The following is a 20,558-nucleotide window of genomic DNA, read 5'->3' as shown; positions in this document are numbered from 1 at the left end:
CCTTGCGGTTGCAGACTATGCTCTCTCAAGGGAAGTAACCATCGAACCCAAGATAATGCTCCACTCGTAAAAACGGAACTGAGGCCAACTGGTGCTACACGTGCTACAGATACCTGCAGTGACGTCTGTCGAGACGCAGGCCACAGAGGGACATTGACTCGACAGGCATTGATGCACAGCCCCCCTGCTGACATTTTTTTTTCGAGGCAGCAAAGTTGGGATATTGGAAATATCAAAGATAAGGAATATGTGGGAAGAACATCCAGTCGAAAGAATGTTGCCAAGGGTAAGTAACTTGTTCTTCTATTATAATATATTTAATTTTATCTATAAAATGTGTAAACTTTTCTGTGCCTTAGGTATCAGCTTCGGACTATTGCTATTGCTGCTGCCAACACATGGGGCCTTTTCCTTCTCGTGTTGCTGATGGGATATGGCTTGGTGGAAATGCCTCGCTCCCATTGGTATGGAGCCAAACGGGGGTACCTCCTCATGAAGACTTATTTCAAGGCTGCAAAATTAATGACCGAAAAAGCAGATGCAGAAGAGAGTTTAGAAGATGTTATGGAGGTGAGAACGTGTGCTGTAATGATTCTGTGTGTGGTACTGTAAATGTATACTTTACATAAAGTATTATTTTATTATATAATTTTTTGAACAGGTTTGAACACTAAAATAGGCACTTTAAAGTATTGGCGAAGCCATTTGTTTTGGGGTTTGCAGTTCTTTAGTTGCATTTTATATTTAAAGGCATGAATGTAGTCAATGCCTATATCCTACGTACCCATTAATTATTTTAAAAGGCCTGTAAACGCCTACAGGTTTGTGATTGCACACTCCTAGCATAGAACTATGAAAAAGATTTGTTAATTTAAGAGTGGGCAGTTGAGAACAGGCACTGCAGAACATAGGATAGCATTCATGACATTGGCGCAAGCATTCAGAACCTTAGGATAGTCATTAATGATATGAGGGTAGGCACTGAGGATTTGAGGGTAGGCAAGGGCACCCATAAAATCAGGTCATATAGAAAGACCCTGATCACAGGCACTAAAGCAGTCAGGACGGGCACTCAATAGTTAAGGATGGGCTCTCATGGCATGATGACCGACGCTCATGACAAGATAGCGCAGGTAGTCAGAACATGAGGACAGGTCGAATGGTCATCTAGACATGCCCTCCAGACAGGAGGGTAGATGCTCATAACAGTTGCTCAAGACATGAGGCCAGGCACTCGGGACAGAGTTTAAGAGCTGGCACTCTAGACACGATTGCCTGACATGAAGGTTTGGTGGAGAGTTTGCCAAACTCCTCAACCTCACCTATAGGTTTAGCAGGCTATTGGGGATGGGGCCGGGGTTCAAAGATGGCACCAAGCTTACTCTGAGCCTTATAGACAGTGTAAGTGTTTCCATTCTTAAGTGAATAAATGCTTCTGGCAAAGAGTCACTGAGAGTCCACTGCGTTTGCTATTCCACAAAGAGGAGACTGAGGCTGCAGGTGACTGATGAAGATTGGGTACTATGCCTAAGTATGCCACAAGGGTGAATTGCTTAAAATAACACAATCAGTCTGTCAGCGCCAAAGTCAATTGGAATTAGAATGATCTTCCAATATTGTAAATGTATTCATCAAGATCCAATATGTCCAGTCTGACACGTGTTTCGAGCACACAATTGCTCTTTCTCAGTGGCTGATTATAATATAACAGAAATCCATAATTGGTAACATACATTAATGCATCCAGAAGCACAGCAAGGCGTGCAGAGGTCGAATCACACCATTTAGCAAAATATTGGCATTGTTTGAGATTCATTTCACCACAATCAAAAACAGAAAACATGGGGGCGCTGTTGTGCGCCGTACAAGATGGCTGCCTGAACTGTGAGCTCTACGGCAGGCAGATTACTTACCCTTGATCCTGTGCCTCTGCGACTACCAGAGTGAACCTAACTGCTACGATCCGAAAGCAGCTGGCTTGGGGATCACCCGGTCTGAATCCTGACAAGAATCGGTGTTGGGAACCCGGGGATCGAGTGCTCCTACGGCTGCGACCATCCGTCAAGGGCTGAGAAGCTGCGCGCCAAATCTGGCGCTGTGGGAGAGGTGAGCTGACCCGCCTCACATCCTCGGGACAGGGACACCCCTCCAGTCTCGAGGGAACCCGCCGGGGGAGGGCCGGTCCCACCGCTCTGCCTGTGAGCGGGGACTCGAGGGAGACAACGCGGACGCTGGTGCCCCACGCCCCCGGTGTGATCCAACGCCGCCGACATCGTTTTGTGGCCCGAGGTGGGCTGGGATCCTTGCGGGCTGTTCCCTGCCTCGGCTGTGTTCTGTTACCTCCGCAGTGTCTGCCATGGAGCGCAAAAGGTGGCTCGGCTGCGGGCCTCCCCCCCCCCCCCGTCAACGAGACTTCAACACCCGGGGTTGAGCCGCGGAGCACCAACGGATCCCAGGTGCTGCGCTCGCCCGACAGCGAAAGGCAAACATATGAACCTTGGTGGCCATAAGGTACGTGGGGGATAAAGTCCTCAAGCACCCACATTATAACGCACCAAATTGTATAAACAGTTGCAGGATCTACAGAGTGTCTACCACCAAACCCATATTAACGTGCCCACTTGGCGAAGATATAATACGGGACTGCGCTATGCTTGGGTGGGCACCAGCTGGTTGCACTTGCTGGCGCATACCCTGGGACATGTTGGCCGGCGCCTGAGGGCGTGGTGCGGCCCAAACCCTGTCCCGGCTCCAATCCTCCTCCCTTCATGGTGCCCCCCGCGACGTGAATGCGGCCAGTCCTTTCCACTCACTGTGAACCTCTACACGCGGCTCTGACCGCATTGAATCCCTGCACCGTGCCTTGGAAGTCACTAGTTCCTGGCCGCATCGCCGAGGCCCCCTGCCCATTCTGACTGTGTGCCCCGTACACTGGTCGGATTATTCCGCGGGTCACACCAATCTTCACTGAGACATTGGTGCGGGGTCTGCTGGCAATGGGGTATACATCCTGACCTCCCTATATTCATATCGGCCATCCAGAGGCAGACAGCGCACAATACGAGACAGGGGGGAGGCGCTCCTCGCCCCCCATCCCCCCAAAAAACAACTGGATTCCTGATCCTCGAGCTGTCGGCCCCCTGGGTGGCGGTACTGGGGCACTGTGACTAATCCTCGGCAATCAACGGCATTTATTTATTTATTTATTTATTCGCATTTGTTAAGCGCACATACAGCCCATAGGGCATCGTGGCGCTTGCTACAGAGATGACTTGTTATACATACAAAGAAGTCATTACTTAGTTACAAGAGAGTAGTAAGGAGAAGATAGGAAAGGAAGAGGAGATGATGTTGTACGACGAGCTAGTTGAACAAGGTGGTTTTCAGTTTTTTTCGGAAGGCAAAGAGAGATGTTTCTGCTCTGAGTGTGCTAGGAAGTGCGTTCCATAGCTTCGGTGCAATGTAAGGGAAGCTTATTCCACCTGCTCTGGCTCGTTTGATGCGTGGGACCCTAAGCTGGTTGGTGTGGCTTTGTCTGGTTGGTCTAGTGGAGTGCGATCTGACTAGCGTGTCGGACAGGTAGGAAGGTGCAGATAGGTGAATATATTTATGTGCAGTGGTAAGTATTTTGAATGTGATGCGCTCTTTGACAGGTAGCCAGTGTGCTGCCTTTCTGGCTTGCGCAATGTGGTCCCGTTTAGGTATATTGAGGGCTGCTCTTAGTGCATTATTTTGTGTTGTTTGGAGTTTATTGAGATTAGTGATGGAAGTACCAGCCAGTAGTGCATTACAATAATCTATCTTGGCTCCTATGGTGGCTCTTGCAATAGATAAGCAATTATCTTTAGTTAGGAAAGGTTTAATGGCATTAATGAGCTTAGTGCTCAGAGCGGAGGCAGAGACAATGGAGTTGACTTGCTTGTCCATGGCTAGTGATGCGTCAATGTGGACTCCTAGTGTTTTTACAGAAGGTAGAACTGGGATGACACAATTGTCTATGCAGAAGTTTGTGTAGAGAGGGTCGAGATTCTTGAGAGTGGATTTTTGGCCAAGGATGAGAATTTCGGTCTTGTCACCGTTAAGACATAGGCCATTCGTGGCCATCCATGCTTGGATGGTGGCGTGTATATTCTGGAGGGTGGTTGCGTCCTGGAGGTAGTGTCCTGTGAGCGGGAGGAGTACTTGGGTATCGTCAGCGTAGTTGGTGTATGTGATCCCAAGTGCGTCCAATTTGTCAAAGAGAGGTTTGGTGAAAAGATTATAGAGAGTGGGAGCTGTACATGAACCCTGAGGGACTCCATACCTGATGGTGGTAGGCTCTGCGTTGGCTATATTGGAGAACACTTTCATCACTCTGCCTTTGAGGAAAGAGGTAATCCAATTTGTGGCTTGTTTGGAGAAATGAGCGGCCTGAGTTAGGTGGTTCGTGAGAATGGCATGATCGACTAAATCAAAAGCCGCTGAAAGGTCTAGGAGGAGCAGGAGGGCCGGCTTACCTTTATCTAGGATTAGGGTGATTTGATTCTTCAGATCTAGTAACGCAGTTTCAGTTCCATGACCTTTACGGAATCCGGACTGCCTTTTGCCTAGGACAGAGTTGTTTTCCAGGTAGGCCTGTATCTGCATATGTGCAGCTTTATCTAGGATTTTTAAGAGAAATGGAACCGTTGTAATGGGCCGGTAATTGTTAGGTTGGGCGGGGTCCAAGGTTGGTTTCTTTAAGAGCGGGCGTACCCACGCCTCTTTAAGGCTGTCCGGGACTTTACCCGTCTTGAATGAGGCATTAATGAATGCTGTGATGATCGATGCGAGGGGTGCAGCACACTCTTTGATTATGTTGGGGGGGGCAAATGTCGCCTTTGCATTGAGATGGTTTGAGCTGTTTAAGGATGTGGAGAGTGTCCGACTCGGTGATTGGCGAAAAATTGAATTTTGAGGTGTGCTTATCTTTGGCGGTATTGACGGAGAGGGTCTGTTGGGGGTGTAGAGCCCTATAGTGTTCTGCTATTTTAGTTTGGAGAAGGTCTATTTTATTTAACATTGCTGTTTGGATGCTATTGCACCAGGCTTCATCCTTAACAATCATCTGTGCAGATAGGGGGGATAGTGAGCTCTTTAAAGATGGTGAAGAGCTCTTTTGAGTGGGAGTTGGCTTTCAGGATACGTTTATTGTAGGTTTCTGACTTTGCCTTGAATATGGCATTTTTGTATTTTTTAGAGATACAAAGGAAGTCTACTTTGGTGGCCTCACAGGGATTTGCCTGCCATGTTTTGAGGGCTTGGCGCTTACGTTGGCGCAGATTTAGTAAGTCATCCGTGAACCATGAGTTAGAATGAAATGATTTTTTTTCTTTTTTGTTTTCAAGAGGGGCTGCGGTATTGATGGCCATGGTGAGCGTGTTTTTGAAGATCTCTGCTAGAGTGTTGGGGTTGGAGGAATACAGGGGTGCTAGGCATGGGGTGTTAAGGAAGGGACGTATATTGTCTGCTGTGAGTTTTTTGGCACTTCTGGTTAGCGTGGCCGGTGCAGGTTTTAGAGGTTTGGAGTAAGATGATATGGGGATGCAGAATTGGAGGCAGTTGTGATCAGACCATGGGAGGGCTGTGTTAGAGTTGAGAGTGGATCCACAGTTGTGATCTGCCACCCAGTCTAAGATGCGGCCTTTATTATGGGTCGGGGCAGTGATTATTTGTGTGAATCCTAAATCTGTGAGGTTTCTTGCGAGGGAGGCAGCTTCTTTGTCGAGTTTATCATTAAATCCAAGATTGAGGTCTCCTAGAAAGTGTTTTGGAAGTTTGTTTGAGGTTTTTTCCAAGAAGATGGTTGACTATGCTTTTGAAGTTATTAGCCGAGCCTGGGGGTCTATATATGACGTGAATGTTTACCGTATTTTTGGGAGAGAGGGTAAGTTTGGCTGAGAGGATGTCAGTGGTGTCTTCCTCGGGGGTGGGAGTCTGTCTTAAGGCTAAGGTGTCTTTAAAAATCAGTGCAACTCCGCCTCCTATTTTAGTTAATCTATCCTGTCTTAGGATCGAATATCCTGATGGTACAGCTAAGCTGATGGTCGGTCCAGCGGCAGAGTGCAGCCAAGTTTCTGTTATGGCTAACATATCTAGGTCCTGATTGGTAATAATGTCATTAACTTCTATAGCGTGGGCGTTGAGTGAGTGAACATTTAATAACGCACATCTGAGGTGTTGGATCTTTTTTGGTTGTGGTGGCTTGAGGAGTGTGCTAGTGATGGACTTTTTGGTAATGTGTGTAGGCTTGCTAGTCAAGTGGTGTCCGACTTTACGCTGGTCATGTGGGGTTTGATCGAACGTTGGAGCATTGTTAGGGCGTTGGGTCGCTGTGCTGGTGTATGGTGGCCAGGTCTTGGTGTGGGTGCGAGAGCTTATGCGTAAGTTCCTGTCTGTTGCCTGCATTGGTGTAGAGGGGAGTGCTAAAGGGAATGTCCGTGTTCTGAGTCTGTACTGTCTGAGTATGATATCGGAGGGAGTAGCATGCGTGGTGGTGTGTCTAGGTTCCATGATATGGTTGTCGGATTGCCCTGCGGGTATAGAGAAGTCAGTACTACTGGTCAGTAAGGTGTGGACTAGGCCTATGAGGAGGTACAGTGTATGTGTGGCGTACATATTGAGGTGGGTAAGCGAGAGTGGGATAGAATTATCAGTTGGGCAAAACAGTATCCCCGTAGTCTCTGGTTTGCGCCAGATTACTCATCCACATGGGGATTTGAGGCTCTGTTCCCTGCTCACCCGTTACAGGACGAGATCCAGCTGTCTACATTGGCAACCACATCTACTGCAAAGGCGTAGGTACGGGCGTTGGATCCCTCCGGCTGCCTGCTCGACCCTCTGGGCCCCCCCCTCCTGGGGCACAACACGCAAATAGTGTCATCTGCTGGGGCACGTCAGTTCAACCTCCTACATTACTCGGGGGGGGGGGGGGGGAGGGGGCCCTGATCCAACAGAGAGGCGGATATAATATTCTATCGCTACCCCAGGCGATTACCTCCTACTAGAGCGCGCAGCGCGGACCTCCAACTCGCTGTACCCTGTCAGACTTCTCCCCACACTGTCTGGGGTACCATAAATCCCTCTTCACCCCTCTCAAGTCTTATCAACACAATGACCAAAGGAGCCGGGAAAAAGCAGTGCTCCATTAACATGTTCGCAAAGACTCCTTCGAGATCGACTAGGAAGGGCTGGAGCAGGCCCCTACTAACTCATCATCATCGGTCCCTCCAGACTCTCAGAACATGATGGAATTCATCCGCAAGGTCTTCACCACATTCCAAACTGGACAACATGAATGGCACCATATCCTCCATCAAAGCCCACATCGAGAGGACTGACGGTCTAGTGTCGGAGATCGAGACAAGAGTGAGCTCCACCGAGGATAACCTGGGTTCCCTGCGCGCGGAGGTGTCTGCGCTTTCCAACCGAGTTCTCGAGGTTGAGAAGAAGAATGAGGACCTTGAGTCCCGATCGAGGCGAAATAATCTCCCGATTATCGGTGTTCCCGAGGATGGTGTCAATGAGCCGATGGAGGACTATATCGAACATACACTAATGTCGCTCCTCGATTCCCCGAAGCTCTCGCCACCGTTCGCGATAGAGAGAGCACACTGAGCCTTAACAGCTAAACCCAAACCGGGCACGCCTCCACGCCCCATCATAGCTAGGGTTCTGAACTTCCGAGACCGCGATGCTCTCCTCAGGGCCGCAAGAATTAAGGGCGAACTTCTGCTGGGTAGAGCAACAATACACCTATACCCTGATTTCTCAGTAGCTGTCCAGCGGGAGCGTAAGACCTTCCTGGCGGTAAAGAAGAGGCTAAGAGACCACAGAGTTAAATACTCCATGCTGTATCCCGCTAAGCTGCGCATCGAACACGCCAACCGGGTGTATTTTTTTACAATCCCTGAGGAGGCCTCTAGATTCATTGAAGAACACTTCCCAGGCTGAGCCTCCCCTTAAACCACATTTCTACGCCTGTCACGCTACCCTGTCGAGAGGTCGCCAACAACACCAGCTACCTCTCTACGCCAGGAATATATGAGCCTACTACTCTCCAATAAGATCAGATTGGTTCACCGTTATACGTCTGTGCCACACTCATGCGTGCAAAACCTTCTTCAAGTTACGTACGATGTTACTGTCAGGCACCATGTTTATCCGGAATTGCCTACGGCCCGGAGCGTAGCCACCAGGCCGGCCCACAGGCCCCCCGGCGTTGATGCCACTGGTTTCGATTTGGTTAATGGGTTTCGGGGTTATCATTCCTCTGTTTGGGGGAGGGATGTTGGTGGGGGTGGGATATGTTGGGTGTTATGTTATAAAAAGCTTGGCGATGGCAGTGAGGGCTGAGCACAAGGTAACATTGAACGGATGGGGCTGCAGGACTGGTAAATTGATCCATCAGACATCAATATTGATCTGATACGAACATCTCTACATTGGTAACCGAAGATAACCTGATTTTCATGAGTTGGAATGTGCGGGGATTGGGCAATTTTTAAGAAAATGAGACCACTCCAGCTACAGGCCGAGCGACATTGGGGCCAAAATCCTTTTTCTGCAAGAGACACATGCTTGCGCTGAACAATGTGTGAGGTTTTCCAAAATGTGGGGCCCTCAGAGATACTTCACAAACTTCTCTACCCAAAGCCGGGGGGTCATGACCCTTATTCACAAGAGCCTTAAGTTCGCTCTTATATCCTCATAGATAGACCCCCAGGGTAGATATGTGCTACTCCATGCCACGCTTCAGAACAAGGTGATGGTCCTAACACCGACGACCCTGAATTTTATACACACCTCACATCCCTTCTTGATGGCTTCCCCCTGGTTCCAATTCTCTGGGATCCGGGTCCAGACCCCGTCAACTCACCAAAGCAGCCTATACTACACTGTCATCTTTCCCCTGACTCGCAATGGTCGATGCATGGAGACTCCTCTAACCCGACTCCCGCTCCTACTACTCCTACTCCTCGGTGCACGACTCCTATTCCCGTATTGATAGATGGGTGATCTCGGATATACTAATAAAGAATGTGACGCAACTAACGATCCTTCCTAGAACCCTATCTGACCATTCACCAGTGACCATCACTATGTGCTGGGGCCCGGATCGTGACTGTACTAGACACTGGAGGATGAAACCTCACTCTCTCCTCGACCCCTTATTTAGCTCCGAGCTGGAGAAGGCCATCAAGGAGTTCTTTGAAATTAACACAGACTCGGTATCTTCACAGGCTACCCTATGGGAATCTTTTAATGCTTACATTAGGGGCATAGAGCTGCACAAGGAAAGTGGTATCCTTAGAACAATCCGGAGGGACATTGCTGAAAGTAAATCCAAACTATCGAGTCTGGAGGCCCAATGTGCACTACACCAAACCCCTGAGTCCCTGGCACCTGCAGTAGCGGAAATCGACACATTCCGGTCACTGGCGGACCGTGGGCAAAAATGCTTAGATAACCCTGGCCTGGCAAGGAAATATGGAGAGGGTGAACTCCCTGGCCGCTTTCTTGCTAGGCTTATCCGCCGCGAGCTGGGTGCCCCGCATATTCCCAGGGTTGAGAGGCCGATGGCTCTCTAGCTATCACATCGCAGGACATCAATTCGGAATTCTTCACCTTTTATGAAGCCCTGTATGCCAATGCAGATGATGCCTCGACGGCGGAGATCGACTCTTACCTCAATGCCCTCCCCCTCTTGCTTCTCTCCCCCGAGACCATCGGATTCCTCGCCTCTCCATTCTCCCCTGAGGAGTTCTCGGATGCTGTAGACTCCCTTTCCTCGGGGAAGGCTCCTGGCTCTGATGGCATCCCAATCGAATTTTATAAATGCTACAAATCAGTCCTACTCCCCCGTCTGATAGCTCTTTGGGAGGAATCAGTGGAGACAAGCAAATTTCCCCCATCAATCCGAGAAGCCACGATAACCGTATTACTTGAACCTGGCAAATCCCCCTCACAATGCGGCTTGTACCGCCCACTCTCGCTCATAAATTGCCATGTCAAAATATATGCCAAATTATTAGCGCTACGTCTTGCCCACTGCATGCCACACGTTTTCCACCCTGATCAAGCAGGCTTCATCCCAGGATGCTCCACCTCCTTGAACCTGAGACGCCTCTTTAATATAATTAGCAGAATAAATCCAAATGTACACGCGGTAGCCGCCACACTCGACATGCAAAAAGCGGTCGATTCTGTTTCGTGGAGATACCTCTGGCGGGTCCTTCAAAAATGCAAATTTGGCCCCTCCTTTCTCTCCTGGGTCAGACTACTTTACTTGGATCCGGTGGCCAGGTTCCGCAGTGAGGACCGTTGCTCCCCCCTCTTCAAGATTGCTAGGGGGACGAGGCAGGGTTGCCCATTCTCTACCACGGGTCTTCGCCATAGAAATAGAACCTTTTGCTGACACGCTACGTCAATTCCATGCACATAGATGGTTGCGAACTGCGGGCCAGGCTGTTATAGTATCCCTGTACGCCGACTACGCGCTTCTCTTCATTTGTTCTCCTTCCATCAATTTGCCCCCGATACTAGAAGACGTGGTCCGTTTCGGTCACATTTCAGGCCTCAAAGTGAGCTGCGCGAAATCTACCCTCTTCCCAATCACGGATTGCACTCTTCCCCCCTCCTGATACCCTGGGGTTCGCGTGGGCTCAGTCAAAAATCACCTATCTTGGGATAGAAATAACGCGACAATTCGAGTCGACCTTTGTGGAAAACTACCAAAGGTATCTTGTGAACCTTGTAGTCAGGACTCTGGTTTGGAGTAAGCTACCGATCTCCCTTGCAGGCAGAATAGGGATACTGAAGATGATAAAACTGCCCCAACTTCTTTACAGGTTCGCTAACATTCCCCTTATGGCCAGGCGAGGGCTTTTTTCGAACACTGACTTGCACGATCAACTCCTTTTTGTGGCACTTGGGTGCGGTCCGCCTTAAACTTGGAACCTTGTCCACACCGATGGATGGTGGCAGCTTTGGTGCTCCTGATTTTTTTTCAAATACTGGCTAGTTGCCCAAATCCAATTCACGTCACACTGGGTCAACACAATTGACCCCCCTCCACATGTCAGACTCGAAAAACTAACGGTTGGCGACTGGCATATCCGCTCCCTAGCGATTCAACCCATCCCATCGGCCCCGGACTCTCTTGACCCGGTGGCCTGCATGTCCTTGGCATTAACAAAAACGTGGAAACTGCTTGGTACTGCCCACCCATTCCACGGTAACCTCCTGCTCTGGAACTTTCGCCCAGGGGTCCCACGGGTACCGCTGCCCATGGTGCGCCATTGGGCCGAGGCGGATATGAATTGATCTGTGACGTTTTCGTGCTGGGCAGCTTCATCGAATGGCCAGACCTCCCATTATCCCTGAGACAGAGACCGTCTATATGGCTCCAGTTTTCGTCTCTCCGGATAACCCTTAAACAAAAATACCCCATGTTCCCAGCGATACCACCAAACAATCCCGATATTGAAGAACTGACTAGGGGTAAGATATCTAGACTTTATAATATGGTTCAAACCAGATCTACTCCAGAATTCACTAAACTGAGGCGCGCATGGGGGGATGACCTCGAGGTGGAGGTGACTGACGAACGCTGGGCTCACATGTGCGCACGCATACACGGGGTGTCCTTCAACTCTCGTTTCAAACTAATTCCGCTTAAGGTACTTCATAGGTTCCATTATACCCCGAGCAGACTCCATCGCATGCTTAATGATCACTCCCCGAGGTGCCCCAGATGTGGCCATGATACCGCTGACTATATTCATATGATCTGGTCCTGTCCCCGCCTTACCCAATTTTGGAGTATGGTGTGCTCAACCATGTCGACTATCCTTGAGTACCCCATCAACCCTTCCCCAATGAGATGTCTCTTCCACGATTTCCCCGAATTTCGCCGGGACTCCAAAAAACTGGCTGACCTTTGCATGCTACTCGCAGTGCGATCTATTCTACTTTGCTGGCTTCGACCAACACCCCCCCCACTCATGCACAGTGGCTCAAGGCAGTCACTTGGGCCTCAGACACCGAGGAACCCGGGTCCCTATAATAACCCACTCACTCAAAACCCAGAGATCTCTGGCTCAAATTCCGATCCTATATGTCCGAATTGAGTGCGACATTGGATGTATCATCCCCAGCTGTTACCCTTTCTCGCCCCGGTTCCCCCTCCTGAGTTAGGGTCTCTCCAGCCCCACACCCAGTCTACATATGTGTTTGAAGTGTACAACGAAATTGTAAGCAGTCGCTGTATGCCTGTATCACCTTAACTGTTATTACACTGTACTTACCTTGTATGTTGCTCACGTAGGTTGTGCTGCCAAGCTAAATAAATACGTTTTTTTTAAAAAAAAACAGAAAATATGTTTGTTTTTGAATGAGTAAAAACGAGAACCAAGAAGAAAAAGAAAAAACATAACATACCAGAGAAAGGGGAGGGGTGTGGGAGAGAGAGAGACACACAGAATAAACCATTAGTAACGCCTTGTCATTCCCATTGAGATGCACAACAGAGCGCCCGCGCACACAAGCACAGCCAACTAATATTAAAATGTGTACCTTGAAGTTAATTTGAGAATATGCCAAAAGACTTGAGCCAGTCTGGATAAGTAACCAGCTGGTACCCTGTAGGGTCTGTGGATGACTAGATTCAAATACAGAAAACAGAGGATAAATGTCACTTTAACGGACATGTTTTCAGAAAGCATTCAATATGTTGAAAAAGCATGTAATAGAAACATACCTCTACTTCCTCGCAATTGTGGTAATGACTATACTGTGATGAAGAATAATCCAGCCCATACCAATTGATCCATTGGGCAAAGTGTTCTTGAATATTAGATTAATTACATGTAGCGTTTCAGCATCCAGACAAGAGAAAAGGGAAGGAAAAATACAAAATATGAGCGTCCCTTGACTAAATAGAAGTCTATGCGTGCAGCGGTAAGGCAGCTGATTGGGTGCACGGACCGCAATATTGTTGCTGGTCAAGGGGCTGTGAAGCAATTGTCTTACCTTGATCAGGCGTGTAGCGAAAGTGATTTGAGATGCTAGACGCCCTACGGTTACCAAGGAAGCTTTAAAGATTTGCTGCACTAGTCCGCTGTGCTAATGTTCATGGTACGTCAACTGAGAGCCGCCATCTTCGATTTTTTTAAAAAGTATTTTTTGAATTTTTTTGGCAATCATTTTTAGTTTTCACAACAAACAAAAAACAAAACTTGCAGTGCTTATCACAATATTTCAACATTTTACTTATGCCAATCAATGACCACTGCCTACCTCAATTCCACCCTCCAACTCGAGACTACTACGTTCTGTCCTTCTTAAAAATTCAATTTGAATACCCTTCTGCTGCGTCCTGGTCCATAGACCAGTCCTGGATGGGCTCATACAGGGTGGCTATCAAACGCTTCCAAGCCATCCGTGATTAGCCGCCATCTTCGATGAGGGTGAGTTACTATCATTGCACAATTGCGATTTATGCCCAATTAAAATTAAAGATAACCATGGAGCCCCTCAATGATTGCCGTGGATTGATTGGACTGGGGTTGGAGACAGTAATCCATTTGATGGCATTTTTGCCAGTGACTTGCCAGGGGATATTTGGCTTCTTGACTAGCAATCGTAGAGAGATGTTCCCTAATGCGTATTTATAATGGTCTAATGGTGCTGCCAATGTATTTTAAACCACAAACACAAATAATGCAGTGTATCACAGTGGTATTACTGCAAGGGCTATTAGCCCTACCGCCAAACCCACAGGCCCCATTAGCCCTACCGCCAAACCCACCGGCGCTATAGCACCTAATCATGGGTTTGGCAGAATGGTAAGTACCGATTTCCCCATTGGCCCAATGGGTAATCTTGCTGAAAATCGGCAAAATCGCTGCGTATTTGCCCCAGCTCAGGGCTGGGGGTAAATTCGCCAAGCCCATGATTTGGCGGACCCTTAAATGTGGTGGTAATACTTTACCGCCGCATTTAAAGGTTACCGCCAAACTTGTGATGAGGCCCTTCATGTTTTCTGTCCTGGACGCAAATCTCCTTCCTTGCTCCATGATTGGACAGCTCTCCACGGTTACTTTCTTTTCCAGCCAGGGTTTGTAGGTGTAGCAGAAACCCATATGTAGGGGCTAAGCTCGCCCACATTCCCTGCACAGAACTTCAGCAGATTATAGATGATGGCCTAGGAGGCCAAATATTCCTGTTTGTGTTACATGGTCTGATATGTGGTACCATTGGCTTTGGGGCCCGAGCGTCTTCAGCTCTGTTTGCTGCCACTGGATTGTTCGGTGCACATCGGCTCCCTGGTGCCTAATGAATGCTCGGCCGGTGTACTCTCTCTCTTCCCTCTGGTCTGGGATTGCCAGTGCTGTGGTGACCTGGAGGGCTGCTGTTTAAGTGGATCTGGATCCCTCACCGGTTCAGCAACGTGGATGCCACTGAAGGGTGTTTTTCTTTCTGCTGTTGTGGCTTTGGCATGTCTGTGATTTTGCTCGCGCTTCAATGAATAGAAAGTGTCTGGCAAGCATTGCCTTTGAGGCATGGTTGGAGACAAAAGGATACTGTAAAGTTGTGTGTATACTTGCTCCGTATTTCTTAGTGGCAGGCCTCCCCATTCCTCTCCCGACAAGGCCAGAATCTGTCCAGATTCAGGCTGCTACCTGATGTGCCTACCCAAGGGTGGTCGATGTGGGATCCTGTGGCTCTGGTACCTCCCTGAAGAGACAGGAATCCCAATGGGAGTCCCAAGACAATTGATGGAATATGGCGAGACTGCTAGTTAGTTCCTTCTGATAATTAAGTAGAATCCAGCTTGGGGGTGCTTTTCTATATTATTTTTAGAGTATCAGAGCGCAGACTTAGCTTACGGAAGCAATGGAGTGCTTTACAATCATTGGGGATGAACCGGTGAGGGAAGCAGAGAAACTAGGGAGCAGGTAGCTAACTGGGCGGCAGGGCCAGCAATTTGGCAGCAGGGGGATCTACAAGCAACCCGGCAGGTTAACAGTGGGCAGCAGATTATCCTGTTTGAGGTAGGATGTGGAGTGTTTGTGGACCTTGGTGTTAGAAAGGAGCAATTTCTTGAAGAGTAAGATTGTGAGATCCTTCCTCAACTGCAGAACTGATGGAGCACAGTCTGATGTTGACTGGGAGGAGGTTGTAGACTCTTGCGGCATAGACAGAAGACAGAGAAATACCTCTCTTCTGGTTCTTTCCTTCCTGCATCACCAGAGTTAAAGTTTGCACATGTCCCTGCTTCTGGTGGATCGTGGCCTTCCGGAGATGCTGAGTTTCCCAGTGCAGAAGCTTGGGGACTTTAGGGTGACATCCTTGTAGATGCTGCAGCTGGATTTCAGCGGGAGCTAATGCAGTTCTATGAAGGTGGGGGTGTTTTAAAAATTGTGGATTGCTTTGAGTCTTGCCGCAGCATGCAGGACACATCTCTGGGGTGCCAGGGTAGTTGCTGGAAGGCCTTCCAAGAGGGCATTGCCACCATCCAGGTGGTAGAGGACCAAGGCAACAGACCTGAAGTTGTTTTCTGGGATGAAGGTTTTTTTTCTGCAGGTTGGTACCAGGTTGTGTCTACTTTGCTATGTGCTGTTTGAAGGAGAGGTGCCTGTAGATGATCAACGCTAGGGACTTGGTACAGCTGGGGTGTGAAGCCCTTGGGGTGCATAGAAGAGAGCCAGGTCTGGATGTCGAGCTGTTCATTGTTGTTGTTCAGCAGACGGAGTTCAGTCTTGGAGGGGTTGAGCTATAGGTAAGCACTGGACATCCACGACTGGATTCGTAAGTCATCAAAAAGGTTGATGTACCATGACACCACACAAATATTCTGGGAAGAAAAATGCACAAAGTTCTCAAGACTTTGACTCTGCAGAACTAGCAGCCTCCTTGTGGTCTTGGGCAGGGGCTTACCTATGAGAAAGCGGTTGGTGCAGTGTTCGAGCGATCCTGAACAGACACCAGAGCAGGCAATCTCAGGGAATATTGAACTGTGCAAAGCGTGTTACTGAAAATTACAAGATGGTACAACCGACTAGGCCATGCTTTAACTTATTGAAAATCCTGATTGAAAGCAATCCAGACCCTATTTAGCCAATGCAAACAGAGGCTATTGAAAGGATAACGAAGGGCAATCACTTGTACAGAGATTCAAACCCAAAACAGAATAAGATGCATCCCTTTGGGAGGAGTATAAAAAGGGCTGCCAGAGCGATGACCTTGAGGGATACAGACCTATCTGCCCCTACTACTCCCTTGTACCAAGGCGGGGAGCCACGAGGAGGAGAGTTCCCAGAGGTTGGCTAGCTAGTAGAGCCTGACAAGACTCTGGGAGAACCTCTGCACCCTGGCAGAAGGAAACGGCTCAAGGGGGAACCTCTGGCACCAAGCCCACCGTGTGAAAACAGGATGCTTCAAGGCAGAGGACCAGCAACTTCAAGGTGTCCTATGAGGTTGGCCCTATGCCATGGGCTACGTGTACACCTCACCCATGGCAGCAGGGAAGATCAAACAATTGCTTTAAAAAACCTAGAGAAGGGGAGGGGGGGCTATTTCACCTTTCCCTTGGCACAAGCAGTCAAGGGTAGGCCTAGTGGATGTGCGGGAAGAAAAGTAATAAGTCAGATAGGTTGGAAAGGCCTGGAATCCAAGGTCCAGGCAGAGACCTATTAAAAAAAGCCCAAAATGCCAATTCCAAACCAGAGACCTGTTGACAAATCTGAAACACAAGGTCCAGCATAAAACATTGTGCAAAATGTGAAACCCATGGAATAGCCAGACAGATTAGATTGCACAGACTGTAACCCATAGGTTTAGCAGAGGCATGTTGAAAAGCCTGAAACCCCAGGATCTCGTCAAAGAGCAATTCAAAAACCTGTAGCCTGAGGTCTAGCACAAGTTAAGTTGAGTCTGAGGCCAAGCAAAAGGTGCATCCAGAATGAACAGAAGTTCTGATTTGGTAACACTTTTGGACTTCCGCTCTTAGGGTTGGGGTGCCTGAAGGTTTAATTCTTTTTATTTAATTTTTAAACACTTGCATTTATTAGAAATGAGACACAGTATAATCAATCACCATGAAGTGATCATTTGCAATAGCGATTCCAAACATGTGGCATTCCCCAGCAAGAAGAGTAAGAAACGACGTCACGGGTCTTGGACGTTTTCTTCCACCTCTACCGTAAAAAAAGGCAAGCTCCTAAGAGTGCCCCGCGCAAGTAGGAGACACATGAGACTCCGTTCTGGTCTTTTCAGATGCAGAGGGGGGTGGCTTTGGTTCCCTGACTCCTTGAGAGGGGTACTCTGAGGAGCTTGCCTCTGAAAAACATCAGCATTTCTAAGCATAAGCTTTCCCATTCAGCTAGAGTCGAGTTTATTGCCTGAACCTTCGAGGCATGTTATCCATTTGAAGCCATCGAAGCATTCAAAACCGTTGGCTAATTCGCCAACCGCTTTGGGAAAGTCATCGAAACCCTCAGCGCTTTAGACACCTCGGAGCATTCAGTGCCGCCGAAGGATGTAAAACCAATTGTTGAGCTGACCAAGTCATTCAAACCCCTTCCTCAACCTGATTTCTTGAGGTCTATGGGTTCCATCTTGGAAGAAGATAAGGAGGATCGAGCCCCTTTTGGTTATGAGTTTGGACAACCAATGTTCCAGAAGATCTAATTTCTCCAGAGGCCAAGATGTGAAATCTGGCAGAGTCACTTAGTGACCAGCTATTGGGAGACATCTCCTAAAACTGATTTTGGGAACCCAGAGGTGTCTGCATATGCTGATCCTTCATACAGATCAGTGATTTGTAAAGTTGCTGAATATCTGGGGTGGTCTAAATCCGCAGCTACTATAGAAACTGATGACATAACAGACATTTTGGATAATGGTCCAGTTAAGGCGGGTGTATTACCTTTTCATGCTGCCTTAAGGGTGAGGGTTATGGAAAATTGAAGCCATATTCCATTCCCCCTGTAAATAAACTCTAAACAAAAAAGTATAGAACAGCCTCTGTAGACCCTCTTTTCTTAAACACGCATCCTACACTAGAGAGCCTGGTTGTTGGAGCACAGCTTACCCATCAACTCCAGGCGACAAAGAAGATAGGAAGGTTGACTCTTTGTGAAAGAGAATGTTTAGTGCATGTTTAGTGCAGGAAACATGGCACTGAAATTGGCCAGTGCTACAAGTGCCTTAGCAGAATACTCCCGAACCCTTTGGGGTACAGCTGCCCTTGCAGCTTCCCTTTCCTATCCTGGTGGATAGGAAAGGGAATGCTTTATAAGACTAGTCCAAGATGGAAATGATGCTATGTGTCAATCTTTGCAGTCCAGCCTGGATACAGTGAATTCGGTAAGTAGGTCCATGGCTCCCACTACTGTGCTTAGGCGCATTTCATGGCTCTGAAAGTCAAGTTTTTCTGCGGATGTCGAGGCATGTTTACTGGACATGACTTATGATGGAACCTTTTTAGTGAAAAGGCTGATAACAGCTTGGAGAAGTTGCTGGCTTCCAGAGCAGCAGCAAAACCTTTAGGGGCGGCAATCGGCAACCGCAACCCTCAGAACAAGGCTGGAGAAAACGTCCTTTTCATTTCAATTCCTCCATTTCTAGAGCGAGAGGACAATTCTCAGCTGCAGGTGGAGCAGCAAAATGACTCCCTCACCCACAAGTCTGTGGTAGGAGGCGGACTGTCCATCTCTGGAGTTGGCCGAAGCATGACTTCGGGGACATGGGTGTTACAAACTGTAGCAGACGGTTCCTGTTTTCCATTTCTAAAGAAACCTCCCAATTGCCCTCCAACCCCCACCGGATACCAGTTGTTTTGTTCTTTCTTGGTACAGATCTACTCCTTCAGCAGGAGATTCTCATCCTGTTGGAGAATGGTGCAATAGAACTGGTACCTGTGGCAGAGAGAAACCTAGGTTGGTACTCTCCCTTCTTCCTAATTCCCAAGAAGAACAGAGAAGTGCGACCCATCTTGGACTTGAGATGCTTGAACAAGTTCTTCAGGAAGGACAAGTTCAAGATGGTAACTTTTTCCCAGATCCTTCAGACCCTTCAATTCAGGATTGGTTGGTGTCATGGGACCTTCTGGATGCTTACTTTCATGTGGCCATCCATAAAAAGCACCGGCCGGGCCTGAGGTTGGCGGTTCTCATCAGTTTTGGGTTCTGCCACTCGGGCTTACCTCAGCCCCGAGAGTCTTCACTAAGCTTATGGCAGTGGTGGCAGGGAGCCTAAGGAGGGAAGAGATTCTCATCTACCCCTACCTGCACGACTAGTTGATCAGGGCTTGCTTTCCGGAACAGTCTGAGTCACCTCAGTCGCACCTGCTTCCTCCATGAGCTGGGCTTCTCCCTAAACTTCAAGAAGTCTCACTTGACACCCTCACAGAAGCTTCCATTTATTGGAGCATTCCTGGATTCAGCCTTGGGAAAGGCTTTGCCACCCGAGTTAAGGGCTCCATATCTCTTGCAGATGGTCCAAAAGTTTGTGTGCCCAACATCTCCTGGCCTACGACTTCCTAAGGTTACTCGGCCTCATGGCATCCTACATTTATCTGGTGCCAGAAGCCTGCCTGAGAATGAGATCCCTTCAGTGGGCTCTCGGATCCCAGGCAGAATGACAGACCTTCTCAAGGTCCCGACAAAGGTTTCCCAGGATCACATGTGTTGGTCCAGCCGAGAGATGTGATGGGAGGAGAACCCTTTTGGCAAACATGGCCAGAGATTACAGTTGTGATAGACGCCGCCCTCACAGGATGGGGAGCGCACATAAGTTATCTTTTAGTAAGCAGACTTGGTTTCCATCGGAGTCCAGACTCCATATCGACCTTTTAGAGCTGAGGGCAATCAGACAAGCACTGATGACTTTCTTGCCCCCAATATGGGGGAAAAGTGTCCTGATGTCGGACAACACAGTGGCCATGCATTACCTCAACAAGAGAGGGGGTGTGGGGTCACTGCCCCTATGCAGAGGCAATGCAGCTCTGGTTCTGGGCATTACTCTTCTGGAAGTTCATCTTGCCAGAAAAGAAAACAGTGGTCGGTGCTCTGAACAGGCAGAGCACGATCTCCTACTCGTGGGGACTAATTTAGGAAGCTTTTTTGAAGATCTTCGCTCTTTGGGGAGCCCCTCAAGTAGAGCTATTTGCGACCAGTGTCAACCGGAAGTGCGAGCGATTGTGCTCCACGGAATTTCCTCAGAGGAGCTCTAGGGGACGCTTTTGTAGTGGACTGGGAATTTTCTTGCTGCACTTGACCCATTCTGGTTGCAAGTGGCCACGTTGAAGGGCTTCTTGGCGGCACTGTCCATTTTGAATAGATCTCTGGATGAGGGAATGTACTTTAAAATGCTGATTGTGGTAACATTTGTTAAGGGCCTAATACATTTGTTTCCGCCTACTCCCTTCATCGTGCCAACATGGGACTTGAATCTGGTATTCAAATGTCCTTTCGAGCCCTTACATTCCTGTCCTTTAAGAATGCTTACTACAAAAAAGGCTTTTTTAGTAGCTA

General features: G+C 48.5%; 1 protein-coding gene across 1 annotated transcript in view; it reads left to right on the top strand.

Annotated features, from left to right (window-relative positions):
• LMBRD2 (LMBR1 domain containing 2) overlaps positions 1-20,558 on the top strand; it is a 1,998,085-nt gene that overhangs the window by 449,206 nt on the left and 1,528,321 nt on the right. The window contains exon 6 of the mRNA XM_069627129.1: positions 360-570. Within this exon, the coding sequence (XP_069483230.1) occupies positions 360-570 (211 nt within the window). The remainder of the gene's footprint in view (positions 1-359; positions 571-20,558) is intronic.

This window comes from Ambystoma mexicanum, chromosome 6p, assembly GCF_040938575.1.
Source record: "Ambystoma mexicanum isolate Mex_15411 chromosome 6p, UKY_AmexF1_1, whole genome shotgun sequence".
NCBI classification, from domain to species: domain Eukaryota; kingdom Metazoa; phylum Chordata; class Amphibia; order Caudata; family Ambystomatidae; genus Ambystoma; species Ambystoma mexicanum.
This window is presented reverse-complemented; position numbering and strand designations above follow the sequence as displayed.